This window comes from Callospermophilus lateralis, chromosome 3 (genome assembly GCF_048772815.1).
Source record: "Callospermophilus lateralis isolate mCalLat2 chromosome 3, mCalLat2.hap1, whole genome shotgun sequence".
Lineage (NCBI taxonomy): Eukaryota > Metazoa > Chordata > Mammalia > Rodentia > Sciuridae > Callospermophilus > Callospermophilus lateralis.
Window position 1 is genome coordinate 94788599 of NC_135307.1, and position 21310 is coordinate 94809908.

Below are 21310 nucleotides of genomic sequence, written 5' to 3' on the forward strand. Positions count from 1 at the left end.
AACTTTTATGCAGCTCATTCTTACCTGGTCCAGTCCTCTGTTTCCAGACTAGAAACTTGTAGAGCCACAGAATGGTTATAGTCACAGAATTACCCAACCCATTTCTGCAAGAGTAAACATTTCTTTTCTTGCCCCAGTGTTAACACATAATTACTCCAAGTGTCAAGATAGAAAGAGTCGGGTGGGGACTGAGACTGCATCCCCAACTGAACCATCCCCCAGTTCTCCACACCTTCTGCTTGAGAGTTCTAGGGGAGTATGCCTTGGATCAGCAATCCACAGGCTGCCACTGATGCCTATTATGGGATAAGCCTGGTGTCTTTAACATCAGAACTCAAATTGAGCCAAAACAACTGACTGAATTGCTAATTTAGAAATGTCATACAACTTGACTACTCTAAATGGCTTTTGATAGTGTTAGTTTTAGAAAGCTTCTAAAAAAGATATGCTGTGGACATGTTCCCTGAGCTCTGAGCATAAACTTAGAACTAAGCACCTTTCATGGCAAGACCTATAGTTCAGGATACTTCCTTTCTCCACATTAAAAAATTAATGTTATATGGTAGCTTTTGATTGTTTTCAGGTGCCATGCACACCCTCTTCTGGTCAGTTAGGAGAAAAACCAATCATAATCAGGGGAAAAAAAAACACACAAGGAGTAGTGCACTGATTAAGAAGGAAATTTCTTGCAAATTAAAACTACATTGAGATTTCATCTCACTCCAGTCAGAATGGCAACTATCAAGAATTCAAGTAACAATAAATGTTAGCGAGGATGTGAGGAAAAAGATACATTCATACATTGCTGGTGGGACTGCAAATTGGTATAAACACTTTGGAAAGCATCATGGAGATTTTTCAGAAAACTTGGAATGGAACCACCATTTGACCCAGTTATCCCACTCCTCAGCATATACCCAAAGGACTTAAAATCAGCATACTATATAGTAATGTGGCCACATCAATGTTCATAGCAGCTCAATTCACAATAGCTAAACTATGAAACCAACCTACATGCCCTTCAATAGATGAATGGATAAAGACAATGTGGTACATATACACAATGGAATATTACTCAGCCATAAAGAATGAAATCATGGCATTTGGTGGTAAATAGATGGAACTGGAAGCTATCATGCTAAGTGAAATAAGCCAATTCCCCCCAACCCAAAGGCTGGATGTTCTCTCTCCGATATGCAGAAGTTGACTCACAATAGGTGGGGGGCAGTTCATTTGATAGGACAGGGGGAGATAGGAGGAACAGAGGGAGGATGGGAATAGGAAAGACAGTAGAATGAATTAGACATATATGAATACCTGATTAATGTAACTCCATATCATGTACAACCACAAGAATGGGAAGTTATACTCCATATATGTATGGCATGTCAAAATACATTCATGTATAACTAAAAATAAAAGAAAGGAAATTTCTGATACAACTGATAATGTACCCCTCCTTTGTGATCACCAAAATTTTTATCTTACTGTTTCTGAATAGAGAAGAGTCCAGTCTTTCAGATTCCCTGCCTTTCATTGTGACAGTGACTGCTCAAGGGAAAGTGATCAGGTAAGGCTCAATAATCCAGTCCCTAAAGCAATCAGTTCATTCCTCAAGTTCCACACTGAGTAGATGCCTAAAGGTAGTGAAGGTATGCTCAGTTTGTATAGCCTCAGCACTTTGTGCAGAGACCCAAGAAAGCAGTGATTAAAATCAAGCACTCTGGAATGGAACTGAGTTCTGTTACTGACCATCTATGGGATCCTGGACAAATCAGTATCTCCATGACTGTTTCATCTTCTGAAAAGTGAGTAGTAGTAATGGCATCTCTAAATGTGTTACTATTGGGGAGTGGCTTAGAACAGTGTCTGGCACAGAGGAACTCACAAAAAGGACAACTCTTCAGGAGCCTCCTAACAATAGGATGGTCTCTGGCTACAGCCCTAAGCCCTTGCCACAGCTCATACCAACCATCCCATATGGAGATTTTAATAACTTCCTAGAGATTTTACAATATTCTTTGGCAAACCTAGGTGAGCACTGAACAACTCTACAAACTAAGCTTTTCTTATTTTACTACTCTACATGTTGGGTGAGTACCTATTCTGAAATGATAAGACTACTTTTCAATAATCATTTTATTAGTACAGAAGAACCCCCACTAGAATTTACATAGTGCAAAAAAAGCTGTTATTACCCCCAACGTGATAACAATTATTCTTCATACAGCAAAAAAAGCAAGATGAAAATCCCTTCATATTATAACTCAACTAATGTTGCTAGTTTTTATTAGAGCATTATAATTAAGACATTAAATTATAAACTCATATGGTATATTTGGAAATTACATTATAAAATAATACACATACTTTTAAGGTGTGATGTGCCAACAAATTTTAAATTTTTATCATTAAGATTTAGACTTCAGTTTCAGATTAGAAAAAATTTGGTTGATATTGTGGTGTGTATAAAGACTGAAAGGATAAGGGAGGAAGAAGACAAATAAATTACTTCACAGAAAAACTTTTTAAATCAAAAAAGATAATTACTTAAATTTTTAGCAGATTAATGTTCTAACCTGTTGGCACAACATACAGAAAATACTTACATGATGAGTTCTTTTTATTTTTTTAAAGCCAACAGCAGCTTTACAAACAATAATACTTTTTTATACATATATTAAAGTAACAATGTGTTACGGTTTAGCAGTTTTATGTTAAAGAGTTGAAAATTAATGTAGAGATCACTACTCATTTGCACATTATAATTCCCACCCCACCCACCTTCCCTAGCTTATTAAGAAATCAAACAAGTACATTATTTGGATATTAATTTATCAATATTTAAACTATGTGAATTCCTTTTGACTAATTCTTTTCCAAATACTGGAAGCATATAAAATACCATCTCTGCAAAAATGACCTCCAGTCAAAGCCTGTAAAAACTTTTCAATATAACACACATTATTTTTCCATGTTTAGTCAAAAGAAATATATTACATCATTTACAAACATATTTAAACCAAAAAATTAAGCTAATATGAACATTTGTCTTTTGAGAAGTAATCTTCACAGCAAACAAATCTACTGAAGCAGAAATCTAATTTGGGGAGTGTAATTCATACTGTAATTCATATACTTATATACTGAAATAGAAATCTAACATTAAGTATTGCCAGTAAAACAACTATACACTAAGAAAAAAAGTCACTATGTTTTTATTTCTTGTGCTAATGAACCCTTACTCTTACCAAGAGATCTCTTTCTAGGTCTCCAAAGAGTGAACCACACAATTTCCAAAAATAAAACTTTCCTAATTCTCATACCTCATCCAAAGCCCATAGTTCAATATACACAAATTTCAAAATTTAAAGAAACAAATTATAAAGACATCATTAATACATACTTAAGTATACTCTCAACATAGTAGCATTCTCTTTAATAAATCTTGGGTTGTCCTCTAGAAGTGACCTGTCTCATATAAAAAAGGCTATGGTCCCTTGGTTTTGCTGGCAGAAGAGATACTGCATGCGTGAGAGCATTTATCAAACATGATCAAATACTTCTGAAGTCTATAGCAAAATTAAATTACTGGTGTTCTGAAGATTTCCCCAACTTCTCTTTTGATACAAATGTCAAAAATCTAAAATGGTGATTCCTGTTCAGAAGAGATATAAAATATAAGAAACCTTTGAAAAGCCATTACCTCAAGATCAAGAGTTATCTGAATCACTGACATGGAATAAAGGAAATTAACATCATAAAAAGTATGAAAAGTTTTTCAATTCACTTTTAAGATTGTCAGTAGTTCAAATCCTCTATCATTTCTTTAAACAAACTAACACTTCCAAATGTGTAGAGACAGTAAGATCTGCCACGTATAAATCCATGATAACTATTTCAGAGGCTTCATTCCTTACACGCTGTGTTCCTTTAAGTATTGGATAATTAGTGCCTAGGAAGTCTATACTGGAGAACAGTGTAGACAGGACATATAATAATGTCCCCTTTTAGCACACTAATAAAGCTGACAGACTGACATTTTCTATATAGCAACGCTCCTAAACTTTCGTAAGCCACAAGTACTATATTATCAACCAAGAATCTAATCTCTCCAGTAATTAAGTGCCAGCATTATAAAACATCAAAACTAGCACAGTAGTCCCAATAAGTTCAGTAAAGAATCTGCCCAACTCTTCTCTCCCACCTCTGTGAGGCAATGCCTTGCCCCATACAATCAGGGTAGGGAAATAACACTCCCTCCTCTGTTTTGCATCTATGGGAGCTTTTAAGTAGAAAGCTGATTGAGCATGTGCATGTTAGCCAGTTGGAGATGGAGGAGGCAGTAGAGGGAAGACAGAGAAATGAATAATTTGTAATTCTCCTACCATTACATAAACTTGTAGATATCATTGAAGTTCAGGTGATGATTGACTAGCAAATAAAATATTAAGCTCAGTAAGTGTAACTTCTCCCAAGCAAGTACACACATTCCTAGAGAAGGGCAGAGATAAATAATAGTGAATAAAAAATACCTGCATATATCTGTATATAAGTCATCTAATAGGTTCAGCACAATTAGAACAACTTTCTTTGTTCTTCTAAAACTTCCTCTTCTAAGCCTTGATTATCAGGATACATGTTATGAATTGTGCAAAATTCCCTTTCCTTTCAGAAATTATGGTGGTCGCTATGTGGAAGGTTCTCAAGGCTAGGCTTGAAATGTATATTTAAAAAAAGATGAAATGGTTTTGTACTCAGGACAAGTTTCAATGCCCAATCAAATCCATATCTCAAATCAAGATTGTCCTGAACCAGAAGCATGCAAGAGAACATATCAGAATAGACTTTTTCAGGATAGCTTACATGTAAGTGCTGCAGTCATACAATCAGTTACAGTTATTCACCTGTCAAAATTTATCTAACTTTATGTAAATAAGACTATGTACAAAAGCATTCCTGAGGTAAGTAAGAAGCAATTCAAGATAGAACCTGACAGGTCCTATCTTGGGTGACTATTCATTATTATAAATGACATTTATCACTTTTTACAAATGAGGCCAGCCAGTTCTAATCTATCCTGGTGGCGTCATTGCTAAATTCTGGAGACTCTGTTTTAGCCCATCACAACTTTAATGGATTATAATGATCAGTGACTTCTGAAGTAAGCATTTATGGGCCAAATAAAAGTTGCATTCATTTCTTAATGTATACACTTTGTGGACTCATTAACCTCAGCCTTTAAGCTTTCTGAGCCTATCTTTAGCTCTTTTTAAAACAACAGCAACAACAACAACAACAACAAAAACCAACTTTTTAATCAGACAAATTAAGAGTGAAGGAGTTGTTGTCATGAAACAAACACTGACAGCTGTTTTTATCAAAAACACTGACAGCTGTTTTTGATCTTAAACTTTCAAAATGAACTTAAATAGGCATTTTAAATTTATTTTCTTTAAAATTTGGTCTTCTCTTTTAATTATTATTTTCATTATAAAATAAGGTGAAACAGATCTGAATTTTCTGCACAGTCCTTAGAAAGACACTTTGATGCTAATTAAAAGCTAAGCTATCGATCATAACGAATACATAAAAGCTACAAAAATATTTGTTGGGAATTAAACACATATAACTACTGGACAGTGCTAAATGTTGAGATGAAGCATAAAAGGTGATGGCTGCAACCCTTACATGGTTGGGAGATGGGTGATATTTCCTGAGTTATATATTTTGGGGTGCAGAATTAGAATCAGATTGTTCTTTGTTCATAGAGCTGCAGTTACTGGACTTCTGCTGCTCAGGATTTGCTTGTTGGTCAGGAGTCCATGCTTCATTGTCCATTCCTGGCTCCAGCACCTCAGGTGCTTCTGCTTCCTCTTCTCCACCTAGTTCTACATTGTCTTCCTCAGAACCATTAAGGGTTTTTCCAAGCTGAAGGGTTTCCATAGTTCTCTGGGTCTCTGAGACCCATGACTCAATTCTACTATTAAGCTGCACTTCTACTGATATAGGTTCATGAGTATAATCTTCCTCCTCTTCCTCCTCTTCATCATCCTCTTCTTCAAGCATGCCAGGTACAAGAGTGCTAGTGGTGCTGGTGATGGAGGAATTCAAAAGATCTCGGCAACTACCATCCAAAGAGCCAGTCTCTGTACTCTGCTGTGAGGCCCATTCCAGGTCATCTGGCTTCACTTCCTCTTTATCCCCTGCTGTAGATTTCCCAGGATCTGTAGCTGAGGTAGTACTGCCTACAGACACTAATGATGGCTGCTTACTAACATGAATTGTGTCAAGTGGAAGTTTAATGGGTTTTTCAGAAGTGCTGTGCTTACAGGAAACCTCTTTTTCATTTTCTGATGTTTCCAGTCCATCTGAAGTTTCCACCATGTTTCTCCAATTTGTTTCTACAAAGAGCAAACAGATTTTTAAAAGCTAAAACACTGTTTCAAAATCATGGCACTTAAAAATGCAAAAAGAGTGATGAACAAAATACTGAAATTTGTTGGCCTCAAAAATTGATTGAAAAACTAAAAATTAAAGCAAAAGCTCTTACACCAACAGGAACCAACTGACATTCATATATAAAATCCATATATTCATGAAAATCAATGGATCATCTACACTTTTTTTTTCTTTTCTTTTTGAAGGGGGCAGTTGGCAGGTTATGGTTATACTAAGCTCAAGTACTCACAACGCACAGATGGCAGAGTCAAAATATCCAGCAAAAATATTCTGACTTCAAGAGTTTATATCACATTTGGTCAGCAAGTTACTAAGATATTTTGGGGAATGTAATTCCATATATAAACAATGAATCAGTCCATGTATTCCTAATACTGTGAAAATCTGTTTGATAGTATGTGTAGCTTGGCTTACACAGTGATTCTGAAGTACCAAATGTTATTATATAATACAGTGGTGATAATCTAAAATTATTTTTAATATCAGGAAATCAATATAGAACAAAAAATGTAACAGGAATCAGTAAATAAAACACAGCTCTTCTACCCCTCTATTTTTATTTTTAAATAAAAATATTTAATTACACTCCAGCTCTGACTTGTATTTTATAAGTATAATATTTTCATCAAGTTGTAGTGAAATAAGAAACCTACTCATATTAATGTATTCAATTTGATTATCACCCATAGACTGACTATACTTTGACAGTGACCATATTTATGGCACTTTGAGACAGGTACATGGTTTATAAAGGAAAAAAAACTGCCTTTCCTATGAACAGATCCTTCCCATTCTCGCTTCTACCTCATGAAAACAAAATTTTCTCCTAGATTCTCAATCTCAGCTAATTACATTACCATTCACAGTCTTAAAGGTGAAGAAACCTCAGAGTAATCCTTGTCTTCTTTCTCCCTTACAATACATCTTCATTCCCCTGAATTCATCCTGTAACTTCTAGCTCAAAAACTACCAAATTTGATCAGTACTGCTTTAGTTCATGCCTTATATCTTCCTAACTGGTTCTGTGAATTGATTATATCATTATCTAACTGGCTTTCCATCACCCTAGGACAGGATTCAAACCCCTTAGCTTAGCATAGCCAAGCCCTTCATGATCCAATCCTGTGTGGTCTGTATGTGAGGTGTCCCCCAAAAGCTTATGTATGGGACAATGCAAAAAGGTTTAGAGGAGAAATGATTGGGTTATGAGAGTCTTAACCCAAGCAATGAATTAATCCCCTAGTGGGATTAACTAAGTGTAGCTTGAAGGCAGGTAGGGTGTGTGGCTGGCACAGGTGGACATTGGGGGCATGTTTTGGGGGTATATATTTTGTACCTGGTAAGCGGAACTCTCTCTGCTTGCTGATCATCATGTGAACTACTTCCTTCTGCCACACTCTTTTGCCATAATGTTTAGCCTCACCTCAAGCACTGAGGAATGAAGCCAGGTGCTATGGACTGAGACCTCTGAAACTCTGAGCCCCCAAATAAAACTTCTCCTTCTCTATAGCTGTTCTGGTTAGATCTTTAGTCACAGCAGCAAAAAAAGTTGATTAAAACAGACCTTTATCTATCTTTCCAGTACCATTTCATCCTGACCCCAACCCATGCATGTCATCTTGTATCACCGAATTCTCACTGCTGCCTGAAGTCACTGCATAAGCTATGCTTTAGCATACAACATTCTTTCTATTCAAATTGTGTTTTCTTTTACCCCTCAGACTCTTACTCATTCTTGATATCCACCCTTAAATGTCAGTTTCTTTGTGAATCTTTCCTGACTTTTCCACAAGAGGCATTTACTAACCTGAACTCCCACGGCATTTTTTACATAGTTCAAAAAGCATTTGTTCTATTTGCTGTTCCACACATCAACTCTCCTCACTCCCAATCCTATGTCCTTTATGGTTGCCATATACTAAGTACAGGGGGCGGGTACTCAAAATGAAAAAGTTTACAAATATATTTATAGATATATTCAATTACGCAAAAAACTTTAAAAGCACTAAACTTCTTAAAATTTTATGGCATATTTACATTTCCTTCAAACATTTTTTTCCTAAAGAGAAATCTGAGGTTCAGAAATTAATTGACTATACCTAAATCCCCTAGGCAGAGAGTGAAAAACCAAGTTTCAATCTTTGAACAGTTTAAATCTGATACTAAATCTTTGAGAGTTTCTTTTCATGCTGTTTTTTTCCTATACATCCCCATATGGAGATTATTTATCTATCTGCATTAGCCCAAATCCTTTGCTTTATAGATTTATCTTGCAGACTGCTTTTGAGACTTGGCCTTTTACTAAATATATATACAGAGAGAGGAGTGAACTTATTTACTTCATTTTATTTTTAACTAGCTATCACTTCAGCAAAAGAAACATGGCTTCCTCTAGCAAGTAACATCTGTCTATGACCAACGGATTCCTAAAGACCAAAACCAACTTGTTAATTGCCTCTGGCCTGAAGATTTATCAAACACTTAGCTACAATCACAGGTAAGAAGCCACGGAAGGGAATGTGGGAAGAAAATGGGGACTCAGATTTCTATATATTAAATTTTAGGTGATAACAAACTATTTGATAAACTCTTAGATAAGATTAATATGAGAAAAATAAGAACAAGATGCCAAAAAGAAGGAGGAGGTTATTCTTTAAAAAAAACCCAAAAAACAATAAACAAAAAGAACAGCAAGATAGGATACATGAAACAGAAACTAGTTCAAGGAAGAGAAGTTAAAGAGTTCAAAGTATTATAAAACAAGGCAAGGAGACTACTTAAATGCAGACTACAGTAAATAATATTAAACATTAAACACAAATACTGTGGGTCTGTATTTCTTTTTTATCTCAATTAGATTTAATTCAAAGTAAATGTCATGTGTCTAGGTTTTATAAGATTGGACTCAGCAGTATTCAGTTCTTTAGTTTATTTAGTAAATATAGAATTCAAAAACTGAGTATAAATTATTAGAATAAAACTTCCTAATATTTACTTAGTGATAGGTCACATGTATGGTACATTCTACTTTTAAGATCCACATTGGCTATTTTAAGATTTTGGAAATGTGATTGAATTCCAGGGTCTCATAGAATGCCTATTTCAAAAATTCTCCTGAGTTTTAACCCATTATGTCCCATTGTCCTATACAGAATTGAAAACTTAGAAATTTGTGGGTTACTGAAATGTTTGGATGATTAAAAAAAATAAAGGTAAGAACAAAAGGTAGAATGGAAAGTTACATACAAACTTTTTTTTAAATTTTTTTAAAGAGAGAGAGAGAGAGAATTTTAATATTTATTTTTTAGTTTTTGGCAGACACAACATCTTTGTTTGTATGTGGTGCTGAGGATCGAACCCGGGCCGCACGCACGCCAGGCGAATGCGCTACCGCTTGAGCCACATCCCCAGCCCACAAAATTATTTTAATTAATTAAATTATTTTAAAGTTTAAGTCATTCAAATGGTATGCAATAACTTACCATATTCCTTTTCATTTACTTCAGAGATAGGTTCAGAAATAACACTGCAGAAAGAAATGGCACTTGCTGCAGAGGGGTTCCGAGAATGCCCCATGTGGTGTGGTACCTTTTTCACATTTTTTAAGGCTTCTTCAGCTTGCTCTTGTTCCATTGCTGCAACCATATCTTTATATGCTTTCCTGGCTTCCTCAGTGAGTTCTACTAATTTATTAAACAGGCTCTAAAAAGAAACAGAGATTCTTATTAATCCCTGAAGATTCCAATTAGTCCATTTTTTATTACCCTTCTTTTCAGATAAAAAAGCCTGAATGGTACGCAAACCATAGAACTATACAAGTCTGAGAAAATTCCTTGATTCTAACACTAGCCACGAACTGTGATACATATTTAAAATTCTTCCCAAGTTTATCAATTCAACAACAAAACAAGTTAAACGCACTTCATTTTGTGTCTTGTTTGTTATCATAGAGAGTACAAAGACTGGAAAACCAACTTTGCTTTTGTGGAACTTTCTGTGTGGCTATAACAAGACAAAAGACAGCTATAATTCCAGGCACAATATCTTAAATCCCTTGAGAGGTATAACATACTATGGCTTTTAGATAAGACATTAACTCTAATTGCTGAAATTCATGAAGGAAGATGACACCTAATATCCATACAATTTTGAGGGGTAAAGATAGGGCATTCTTAGCTAAACATACAAAGCCACAAATAAGGGTACAGACATTTAAAAAAAAAAAAAAAGTATAGGGCTTATCTGGAGAGCACAGGGCTTATCTGGAGAGCAGTGAGGAATCTTATGTGGATTAGGATTTAAGGGATGACTATATGTAGGGTGACATTTGCAGATGTAGAAGAGGGCAGTCTCCACATGAATTAAAAATTCCCAGTAATTTCACTTATTGGAAGGACATGCAAAAGACCAAAAGGAAGTCAGCTAGGGCCTTGAAAATGATAAAAATATGACATTTACAAAACAGGTAAGCATGATTATTGGGTCAAAGGCAAATTATACAAGCAGTATATTTTAGCTGGATTAAGTTTATGACTATGAACAAAAATGAAAAACAAAATTTCCCGTATTTTCCTTATTCTATTTGGATTACAGTTAAGTTTATAATTATGAATAAAAACTAACAACAAGGGGGAGATCCAAGATGGCGTGCTAGAGGGAAGCTGCATTCTGTGTTACTCCCACAGCTGGGATTCAAGTAGTGGAAATACCGTTTTTCTGCGAATGATTAGAGAACCCCTGACAGCTGCTCCAGTGCAGGACTCCTGACCACTCCTCCATGCAGGTCCTGCAGGTGCCCAGGTAGGACCACCAGCGTCAGCACCCATGCAGAACTCCTGCCCACCAACCCGCGCAGGAATCCTGACTGTAACACCTGTGTGGATCCATGTCTACCAACATGGGCTCCTCCAATCTCCTTCCTCTTGGGGCACTGCAACCACTGCCACAGTTCTCTACATGCGGTAGCCTGCACCTGGGGACACTGCACTGGGTCTGATGAAAGCCGCTAGCCACAATACTGCACGCCACAGAGCTGCATCTCTGAACACACCACTCAACACCACCGTTCAGCCCCACCTCATCTGATACCCCATCACTGAAAGCAGCCACCTCCATCTTGGGACACCTTCGTCGCCATCTCTAGTTGGGGCAACTCCCAGCTTGGAACACTGGCTGAGGTTTAGAAACATAATCAAGGTACCAAAAGTCCCCAACTGCACCCTCTTCCCAGCAGCCCAATAACCTGGCACAGTGCCTGCAGCTATGCAGCCAGTCCGAAGCCTACAAAACCAAGTCCTGAACTGCCTAATATAAAACAGCTCTCTGAGACAAGTGCACAGCCCCCTGAGCACATCCCACAAGACCTCTGGAGAAAAAGGTTCCTGATTGGGAAGTAGAAAGGGAGGGTGTGGGTGAGATACAGTTTAGAGACTAAATTAGAGACCAGGAATAATGAGGTCTACAGGAAATATAAGGAGATAAGACCAGGCACCCACATCACAAAAGTGGGCCCCAAAGGAGTCCCATCGATGACTGGCAAGTGCTATACCCCACTTCCAGGAGCTACACTCCCAAGACCAATCCTCACACCCTAATAATCTTCACCATCCTGAGAGTGGAGATAGGAGCAAACAACAGACAACCTCACCTACTGGATGAGAAGGGAAGCTGGAAAGATACTGATCTCCAACAAAAACAATCCTTGTATCTTCCTTTGGGATTTCTCTTTCTCTCTCTCCTCTGGTCCTCACATCCCCAACACTTATGAAAGAAGTACTTTTCATGAATTAGGCTACTAAGGACTGGGATGTCTAAATAGCATATACAGTGGTGTTGTATATTCTTTTATCTCCTATTTTTACATTTTTTACTTTTCCTAATATTTATGTTAGACTGTCTGTCTTTTGTACTCTACTGTCTTCTCACTTACTTGTCTCCCCCAAATCACTTTCTCTCTCTTCTGCTACTCACCAACTTCTTTAGATTCCTCTTTCATGCTTTCTAAGATCTAATACTCTATATCCTCACTTCCTACCCCAACATCTCATCCTATACCTCATCCCTGGTTCTTTGTCCACCAACAGAAACTGAAGACCCTTTTGCAAACCTACTGTTTATACTGTAGCTAATAATTGAAGGTACCGTTTCTGTATATTGTGACAAAACTGTTAATGTCTTAATAGCAGCTCTTTGGTTTAAGGTTGTATATCATTTGTATTGAAATCTGATCACATTGTTCTTCCCCTTAAAGGAGAGATATTGGAAACCTGCAGAAACACTATAAGCCTATAGGGTAAAAACTGTAAAGCCTTGGATTTACAGTGCTAGAAGGGAAGACACACGAGCATCATTAAAAAAAAAAAAGGGAAGAAAGTGCCGCCAACAAACCAAGATACTACATTATTAGGATCCATGGCCAGCACAACAGAAGAGAAGGAGTTTGGGATGTAAATAATTAAAATGTTGTGTGAATTAAAGGATGATATAAGAGAGAAAATACAGGCAGCAAAAGATAATTTCAATAAAGAGCTACATAAGCAAATACAGGAAGCAAAATATTACTTCAATAAGGAGATATAGGTTCTGGAAAAAAAAACAGAAATCTTTGAAATGAAAGAAACAATAAACGAAATTAAAAGTTCAACAGAAAGCATAACCTAGAGATTAGATCACTTGGAAAACAGAACCTCAGACAATGAAGACAAAATATATAATCTTAAAAAGAATGTTGACCACACAGTAAAGATGGTAAGAAACCATGAATAAAGCATTCAAGAATTATGGGATAACATAAAAAGCCCAAATTTAAGAATTTTGGGATAAAGGAAGGCAAAGTCACAAACCAAAGGAATGAACAATCTATTCAATGAAATAATATCAGAAAATTTTTCAAACATGAAGAATGAATTGGAAAAGAGACTTACAGGACACCAAATGTACAAAATCACAACAGATCCACACCAAGGCACATTATAAGGAAAATGCCTAGCATAGAGAATATGGAGAGATTTTTAAAAGCCACAAGAGAAAGGAATCAAATTACATATAGGAGGAACTAATTAGGATATGTGCAGATTTTTCAACCCAGACCCTGAAAGCTAGAAGATCCTGGAACAACATATACCAAGCTCTGAAAGAAAATGGATGCCAACCAAGAATCTTATGCCCAGCAAAATTAAGCTTTAGATTTGATGATGAAATAAAAACCTTCCATGATTAATAAAAGTTAAAAAGAATTTACAACTAGAAAGGCTGCACTACAGAATGCCCTCAGCAAAATGTTCCATGAGAAGGAAACAAAAAACAATAATGAAAATCAGCAAAGGGAGGTATTGCACTAAAGGAAATACTAATCAAAGGAGAAACCAAGTTAAGTTAAATACCAAAAATAAACAAAAATGGCCGGGAATATAAATCATGTCTCAATAATAACCCCAAATGTTAATGGCTCAAATTCACCAATCAAAGACAAACTAGCAGATTGGATTAAAAAAAAAAAAAAAAAAAAGACCCAACAATATGCTGCCTTCAAGAGACTCCACTTCATAGGAAAAGACATCCACAGACTGAAGGTGAAACATTGGGGAAAAAACACCTCTCTCATGGACTGTGGAAACAAGCAGGGGTGTCTATCTTCATATCAAATAAAGTAAACTTCAAGCCAAAATTAATAAAAAAGAATAAAAAAGGACATTTCATACTGCTTGGGAGAACTATACATCAACAAGACATAACAATTATAAATATATATACCCCAAACAATGGAGCTTCTGTGTTCATCCAACAAATTATTCTCAAGTTCAAGAGTCAAATAGACCACAACACAATAATTCTAGGTGACTTTAACATACCTCTTTCTGCACTGGATAAATCTTCCAAACAAAAGCTAAACAAAGAAACTATACAACTCAATAATATTATCAATAACTTAGACTTAACAGACATATATAGATATTTCATCCATCAATGATAAACATGCTTTCCTCTCAGCAGCACATAGATCCTTTTCTAAAACAGACTATATATTATGCCACAAAGCAACTCTTAGCAAATGCAAAAATGTAGAGATTCTACTCTGCATTCTATCAGATCATGATGGAATGAAATTAGAAGTCAATGTTAAAATAAAAAATAGAAGCTGCTCCAACACCTGGAGACTAAATAATATGCTACTGAATGAACAATGGGTTGCAAAAGACCTCAAAAAAGAGATTAAAAAATTCTTGGAGGTAAATAAGAATACTGATATGACATATCGAAATCTATGCAACACTATCAAGGCAGTACTAAGAAGAAAGTTCATTGCATGGAGTTCATTACTTCAAAGAAGAAAAAGTCAACAAATAATGATTTAACATTACATCTCAAAGCCCCAGAAAAAGAAGAACAAATCACCACCAAAAATAGGAGAAGACAGGAAATAATTAAAATCAGAGCTGAAATCAATGAAATTGAAACAAAAGAAATAATTGAAAAAATTGACAAAACAAAAAGTTGGTTCTTTGAAAAAGTAAATAAAATTGATAAACTCTTAGCCATGCTAATGAAGAGAAGGAGAGAGAAAACTCAAATTACTAACATATGTGATGAAAAAGGAAATATTACAACAGACACTACAGAAATACAGAAGATAATTAGAAATTATTTTGAAAATTTGTATTCCATTAAAATAGAAAATATCAAAGGCATCAACAAATTTCTAGACTCATATGATTTGCCCAAACAGAATCAGGATGATATATACAATTTAAACAGATCAATTTCAGGCAATGAAATAGAAGACACCATCAAAAGCCTACCAACCAAGTAAGTCCAGGACCAGATGGATACATAGCTGAGTTCCACGAGACCTTCAAGTTATTTCATGAAATCGAAAAAGAGGGAACACTTCCAAACTCATTCTATAAAGCCAATATCACCCTGATTCCAAAACCAGACAAAGGCACATGAAAAAAAGAAAACTTCAGAATAGTATCTCTAATGAACATAGATGCAAAAATTCTCAATAAAATGCTGGCAAATTGAATATAAAAATATATTAAAAAGATAGTGCACCATGATTAAGTGGGGTTCATCCCAGGGATGCAAGGTTGGTTCAACATATGGAAATCAAACAATGCATCACATCAATAGATGTAAAGATAAGAAACATACGATCATCTCAAAAGACGCAGAAAAAGCATTTGACAAAATACACCATCCCTTCATGTTCAAAACACTAGAAAAACTAAGGATAACAGGAACATATCTCAACATTGTAAGAGCTAGCTATGCTAACCCCAAAGCCAACATCATTCTTGCCGAAGTCCGGCTGCAGCAAAATACACAACGAACAACTTGTGTACGTTGATACAGCAGGAGTGGGAGCCGTTTATTGTAGGACAACAGAGGTATTTATACATCCCACACAGCTTATCTTAATTAGCACAAACTAGATACAGCAGTCAACCAATAAGAAACCTCCACACTTAATGGCTCGCTGGCGCCACCTCACAAACCACTACCCCTGGCAAAATGCCAGGCGCCATCCTGACTTGTTTACAGACTCTAACAATTCTAAATGGAGAAAAATTAAAAGCATTCCCTCTAAAAACTGGAACAAGACAGGGATGCCCTCTTTCACCACTTCTAATTTAACAGAATTCTTGAAACTCTAGCCAGAGCAATCAGACAGATGAAAGAAATTAAAGAGCTACAGATAAGAAAAGAACTCAAATTTTCACTATCTGCCAACGATATGATTCTATACCTAGAAAATCCAAAAAATTCCACCAGAAAACTTCTAGAACTAATAAATGAATTCAGCAACATAGCAGGATATAAAATCAACACCCATAAATCAAAGGCATTTCTGTACATCAGTGTCAAATCCTCTGAAAGAGAAACTAGGAAAACTATCCCTTTTATAATAGCCTCAAAACAAAACAAAATGAAACAAAACAACAACAACAACAACAACAAAACTTGGGAATCAACTTAACAAAAGAGGTGAAAGACCTCTACAATCAAAATAACAGAACGTTAAAGAAAGAAATTAAAGAAGACCTTAGAAGATGGAAAGATCTCCCTTGTTTTTGGATAGGCAGAATTAATATTGTCCAAAATGTCCATACTACCAAAACCACTATACAGATTTAATGCAATCCCAATCAAAATCCCAATGACATTCCTCATAGTAATAGAAAAATCAGTCATGAAATTCATCTGGAAAAATAAGAGACCCAAAATAACTAAAGCAATCCTTAGCAAGAAGAGTGAAGCAGGTAGCATCACTTTACCAGACCTTAAACTATACTACAGGGCAATAGTAACAAAAACGGCATGGTATTGGCACCAAAACAAACTGGTAGACCAAGGGTATAGAAGAATAGAGGACAGAGAAACAAATCCACATAAATACAGTTATCTCATATTAGATAAAGGTGCCAAAAACATATGTTGGAGAAAGGATAGCCTCTTCAACACATGGTGCTGGGAAAACTGGAAGTCCATATGTGATAAAATGAAATTAAGCCCCTGTCTCTCACCATGCACAAAACTCAACTCAAAGTGGAACAAGGACCTAGGAATTAAACCAGAGACCCCATGCCTAATAGAAAAAAATGTAGGCCCAAATCTTCATCATATCTAATTAGGCCCTGACTTTCTTAATAAGACTCCTACAGTGCAAGAAATAAAATCAAGAATCAATAAATGGGATGGATTCAAACTAAAAAGCTTCTTCTTGGAAAAAGAAACAGTGAGGTGAATAGAGAGCCTACAGAATGGGAACAAATTTTTACCACACACATATCAGATAGAGCACTATTCTCTAGGATATATAAAGAACTAAAAAATCTTAACATCAAAAACAAAACAAAACAAAAAAAACAACCCAAGCAACAAATGGGCCAAGGAACTGAACAGATACTTCTCAGAAGATGCCATATAATCAATCAACAAATATATAAAAAAATGTTCAACATCTCTAACAATTAGAGAAATGCAAATGTAATGTATTTAGAGTGCAACCAATAACAAGAAAATATGCATATGGACAAGTGATTTTGAGATTAACATTGGTTTTACAACATACATAAGTTATTAGGAATAAAAGAATATAAGGGAAGAGAAGAAAAATTAAGGAGAAAACTAGGATCAGGGAATGAAAAGTCTTAAATGTGAGAATAAGAAAAGTTTAATTCAAAGGTTTTATCAGATAATAAAAATAACTTAGGTACATATTACCACAAATGGACATACTTGATAATATGACAATATTTTATAAAATTTTATTTTAAGAGTACATTTTAGTTTAAATAATAATTTACTTACCTTAATATTTTAGAGGGCAAGAAAAAATGTGCAAAGCTGGCAAATATTTTTTAATATAAAATTATAAAAATAAATTAACACATATAATTCATGAAGAAACTGATACAATTAAAAAAATTCACTTTTCTGGACCCTAGCTCTGTTCCTATTCCATAAACTCTTAATAGTGAATTTAAAAAGAGGACACTTTTATTAGACATCTATATGTGACCCTTCTTTTTCAGCACTCAAATTCCCATATATAGTTAAACATAGGCAGATGTACATCTATCAAAATTTATTCAACAAACATTTGTCACCTGCTCACGCTCAGGTAATGTGAAAGATGTCAGGCACACAAAGACAAGAGGCCTTTCCACCCTCAAAAAATCACTTAAAGAGAAACACACATAAATTATAGCAAAGAAATGTGATAAAACCTAACGGAGAAAAGCATAGGCAATTTTGAGACCACAAATTATGATATATTCATAGAAAGTGGGTGGGTAGATAATTTTGTAGGCAAAGGAAAAGAAACTGAATGGAGGGGGATTGGTAGGTATACAAACACAGTGAATGGACACAAAGGGGGAGACACTTAAATACATGAAAATAGTGTGTTTGGCAAGAGAAAATGATCTGCCCATGATATCACAAAGTACTTAAGAGTCAACTCCATAAAAAGATAGTCATACAATGCCATCAGGGGGCTGAAGTTATGGCTCAGTGGTACAGTGCTTGCCTGGCACCTGTGAGGCACTGGGTTCGATTCTCAGCACCACATAAAAATAAAATATACAATTAAAATGCCATCAGTTGATAGGCATTATTCTAAACTCTCATATTATCAATCCTATTGTAAGCTCTGTATTAGAAACTGCCAGAGGCGAAGGTATCATATGTGCAAAACTATTCTGACAACTGATTTAGGTAGTTAATTTTCTAGAGGAAAATTCCTTCAATAAAAGGATTCTTTTCTCTCTTAATTCCTAGTATACAAAATATAGCCATCACAGTGTCTATTTCACATTGCATAATTCTGGATATCTCCAACTAGCAGTTGAATAAATAATCAAGTATTAAACAGCTGAGCTCAAAAGAAAAAAAACACTGGCAGAAGAGAAACTAAGATCTTCTCAAACTGAATATAACCTACACAAATGTTTTCACTGATTTCAAAGGAAAAGGTAATACTCAAGAATTTCCACATATTCTTTGAGAGTCATCAACTCACTCCTTTATATGCTTAAACTTAATTCTGGTATGTGTCCACAGAAAATGTACTATCTGGGGGATATGAGGGGAGGGAAAACTCCAAGAGTGTGTCTTGCTTATTCTTACCTCAGCACCAAAGTAGTTGAAAATTCCCACTACACTAACAGGAACCAGCTTGTTCACACAGCGTCCTAGAGCTTTTCTTCCAAGGGCAAATACAAAAGGAATTTCTTGTTCCCGTGCCATAGCTATGACATTATAGAGAGCCTCATCTAGACCACCTATGAAAATCAACATATATGGAGGTAATTTAGTTATTTCCTAAATGGAGCTAATCTAGCAAGCAACAGCTAAAGCATAAAACACAGTAGCAAAGGATTCTATGAAAATTCTTATAGCACTTACACTGTTACATATTATACTATCTGACTTTATGTTACATATGGATACATATTTTTAAAACACACACACACACACACACACACACACACACAATTTTCTTTCTCTCCAATTAAATTCTAAGTTACTTCAAACCCAATATTTTTGTCTCTCCATACAGATTAGCATAGCAGGAATCAAATTTCAATTTAACAGACATTTATAATGAAGAAATTATTTGTTAATAGTAGCTAACTCCTTTTTCCAATCTTTCAGCTCAAGTAATGACCTATCACAATGCAGTGAGACAGATAACATATTACTGATTTTATTTGGTATTTCTATCCTGTGTATTTGCCTACCACTGCTACTGGGACAGATCTGTCTACTCCAATCCAAAGCAGCTTTTCTACCAAAAAAGGATAAGTAAAGAAGCATGACATGGCACAATGTACTCTGACTATGTACTCCATTCTCATCACAACAGTAGGGACACTTACTGGGCCCAAGAGAATTCTTTTACCACTATTCATACATGGGGATTTCCTTTGTAACTCAATCCCAATTATCTTAGTTAATTTTAGGCTCTGAAATACTTCATTCTTTTCTCAGGCTCAATATTTTGTTTCATAGTATGCTTTACAGAGAAAGACCTGTGTTTAAATACCCTACAATTATACCAAATAAATATCAAAACACTTCAAAATCAAAGTGTACATACCTTTTGACTGGATTTTTTCACAGTTTGGAGAAATTATAACACACTTGATCTTATTTAGCTTCATATGTTTGGTGACTTCCCTTAGACCCATAACCAGCCGTCTTCGTGCTTTTGCTCTTACAGGATCCTTTTGGTAGATGCGTTCCTGAAAACTGACAAGTTCTTGGAGAAGAAGGGTCACACATTCATCAATCTCTTTACAAAGAACCTGATTACAGTACCTATAAAGGAAAGATAAAACATAAAAAACAACAGAAAACTCCACCCTATTTTTCTGTAATTATAAAGTTATATTAGGAAAATATCTTTAAGAGAAACTATATTCAATAAAAAGTTTTCATGAAAAGTCAAGTCTTCAAAACTTTTAAATCCTTATCTGGGAATTGTGGTTTGCATGCTTGTAATCTCAATGACTTGGAAGGCTGAGGCAGGAGGATCACAAGTAGGAAACAATATAGCAAAACCCTGTCTCAAGAAAAAAAAAGGTGGGGGGCTGGGGATGTAGCTGTGTGGGTAAAGCATCCCTGGAGTTAATCCCCAGAACCAATAAATAAATAAATAAAGCCTCTGAATCCCTCAGTTAACTAGAAATAAGAGTGATATAGGCTATCTTTGATAATGAATTTCAACAAATTGGCTTTTAGTAAAGGATAGGTTAATAACCTCTATGAAGTATCCAATTATTAAATTCCTAAAGATATAAATCAAACTCAAATGTTCGCTTGCCATGTGGTTAAAACAGATGAAATATTTCTGGTGAAAAGATATAAAGTTATTTCTTTTCAATGAATACTAAAGATGCTTCTACAAGAAAAGAAACGTAACTTCTAAATGAGTGTTCTAACAATTAATTTTGAGTTTGAATAAGTCTCTGGGCATTTCTCAACCACAAAAATGAGTCAGATGAGATGACCTTTATGGCCCAGTTAGCTCCGAAAATCAACAGCTGTTGAGGATAAACTCAATAGTTGAACTGAGGCCAAAATCAAACAGACCTTGGGGTAGTAGTCATATATCTTTGTATCAGACAAAGCAACTGAATGAGGCTCTTTGAGAGATCATGTATGGTTATAATGTGGAAAACAGGAAAAAATGTGATGTCACTATAGTACTTAATTTCTAGGATAAGAAAATCATCTAGACATATTTTTTATATACCCTTTCCATCTTGTCTAGTTCTCATCCCTTATCTCTACCAAAAGCAGGCATTTAATGAGAATTGGTGTAACTTCTAATCTAGTA

The 21310-nt window shown here is 35.4% G+C and overlaps 1 protein-coding gene across 2 annotated transcripts in view; it reads right to left on the reverse strand.

Annotated features, from left to right (window-relative positions):
- Nucleotides 1–2124: 2124 nt before the first annotated feature.
- Nucleotides 2125–21310, reverse strand: part of Secisbp2l (SECIS binding protein 2 like) — a 54576-nt gene continuing 35390 nt past the window's right edge. For both annotated transcript variants that reach the window (XM_076850758.2, XM_076850759.2), the window contains 4 exons: nt 20069–20289; nt 19096–19250; nt 9945–10164; nt 2125–6404 (listed from right to left, as the gene is read on the reverse strand). In XM_076850758.2, coding sequence (XP_076706873.1) covers nt 5722–6404; nt 9945–10164; nt 19096–19250; nt 20069–20289 — 1279 coding nt within the window. In that variant the 3' untranslated portion in view covers nt 2125–5721. The remainder of the gene's footprint in view (nt 6405–9944; nt 10165–19095; nt 19251–20068; nt 20290–21310) is intronic.